The sequence below is a fragment of the Cystoisospora suis genome (genome assembly GCF_002600585.1).
Source record: "Cystoisospora suis strain Wien I chromosome Unknown contig_425, whole genome shotgun sequence".
Taxonomy (NCBI): Eukaryota; Apicomplexa; class Conoidasida; order Eucoccidiorida; family Sarcocystidae; genus Cystoisospora; species Cystoisospora suis.
In genome coordinates, this window is record NW_027153226.1 from 1 (window position 1) to 1,673 (window position 1,673).

A 1,673-nucleotide genomic window follows, 5' to 3' on the forward strand; every position below is an offset into this window, starting at 1 on the left:
TTCTTTCTTTCTTTGTTCTTTTCTTGAAGCGTCGGAAGATTTGGATTTTTATCGAGAGCTTGGGGTGTCTCCGCATGCGCCTGGCTGGGAGGTTCAGCAGGCCTATGATATGAAGCTTGACGAAATTCCAGATGAGAAGAAAAGAGCAATCTTTGAAGAAAAGTGGCTAAAGCTCTATGCCAAGCGAGCTAACAAAGACTTCCTAGCTATCACGCATCGATTTGAACAGCATCATCTGCATGCAACAGAAAAGTCAAGTCGATGGATCAAGCCTCTCCGCTCTCTCTTCAAGGAAAAAAGTCTGGCGGATTCTCTCAATGAAAACGACTGGGCAAGGTACATGCATGCACATCCATCAATAGACACATGCATGCATTTATAGAGATATATATATGAATGGATATATATCTATATATATGTATGGATAGGTTTGGATGCATGAATGCATATGTATATGTAGATGTACGTAGGCATCTACTATGTGTGCATATGAGTGTGTATGTGTATCTACCTCTTTGCATGTGAATATGAGTATAGATCTATGTGTGTGTGGGGGGGGGTGTATGAAGATGAATGTCTATATATCTACGTATGTATTCTTTATACATGCATTCATCTACTATGGATATCTGGATAGAGATGTAAGAATCTACGAATGGCTCTCTGTAGAAATCTATACTCTCCCCCCAGCCACAAGACACCTAAGAGAATCCTCATGAATACATGCAGATAAATATGTCTCTCTCTCTCCATATATATATATCTGTATATGTATGTAGATATATATGTGTCTAATTCCTTTCTTTTGTCATTTTCAGCGAGCTTCCAAGCGAATCGGATCCGACCTACATGAGCAGTCAGACAGACGACGTGCCGAGAGAGATGAAAGACATTATGATGGGTCTAGGAGATCGAAAAGGAATCTTCAAGAATCTTCTCCGCTCTTCTGTCGCCCAAGGAGATGAAGAAAGAAGCAGACGCTTCTTTCGAAGGTAATTCAAACACCTAGAAATCCAACGAAGAGAAAGGAGGGTTGAAGAAGCAGAGAAGAAAAAAGAATCTCTCTGCTCTCTTGGCTCTATGTGGGAAGGTCTCCATGGAGATCATTCATAGCAAGAAAGAAAGTGCACGTATCCGTATGTGTCTCTAGATGGGACTTATATAGACTGGGGCATGTATGTACGTCCTATCTAACTATCTTTAATCTCTCTATCTATCGTCAAGGGAGACCCATCTATCATGTATCCATCATACATATTAAATCTCCCGTTCCTGCTTTCCACATACATTTCTATATGTAGTGAGAAAAAAGAGATAGCTATGAAGCCTGCTCTTCGTGCGAGCCACCCTACACATATGTCTCTATCTCCCATGGGAGCAATCCTGTATATGTTTATAGAGGTTTACTTGATAAGTTTTTTTTCCTCTCCTTGTGTCTAGATGGTGTATGTACGGTGTATATACAGCCCCGCAGTAGACAGGCGTGCTTGAATCTGCGAGAGACTGAAAAAGAGAATCCCGAACGATCTTGCCTGTCTCCTGGATTTCTTAGGCTCGTAACTTCTCTTTTAGAAAGAGCGTCTCAACACCTCATCCTCTTCAGCACGCAACAATCAACCACCTATCTTCTCCATATATATATATATATATATACATATATGTGTGTATGCATA

General features: G+C 40.7%; 1 protein-coding gene across 1 annotated transcript in view; it reads left to right on the plus strand.

Annotated features, from left to right (window-relative positions):
- The first annotated feature begins 29 nt into the window (after positions 1-29).
- Positions 30-1,673, plus strand: part of CSUI_001066 (uncharacterized protein) — a 6,118-nt gene continuing 4,474 nt past the window's right edge. Inside the window, exons 1-2 of the mRNA XM_068061272.1 lie at positions 30-336; positions 819-992. Coding sequence (XP_067926750.1) covers positions 110-336; positions 819-992 — 401 coding nt within the window. The 5' untranslated portion in view covers positions 30-109. The remainder of the gene's footprint in view (positions 337-818; positions 993-1,673) is intronic.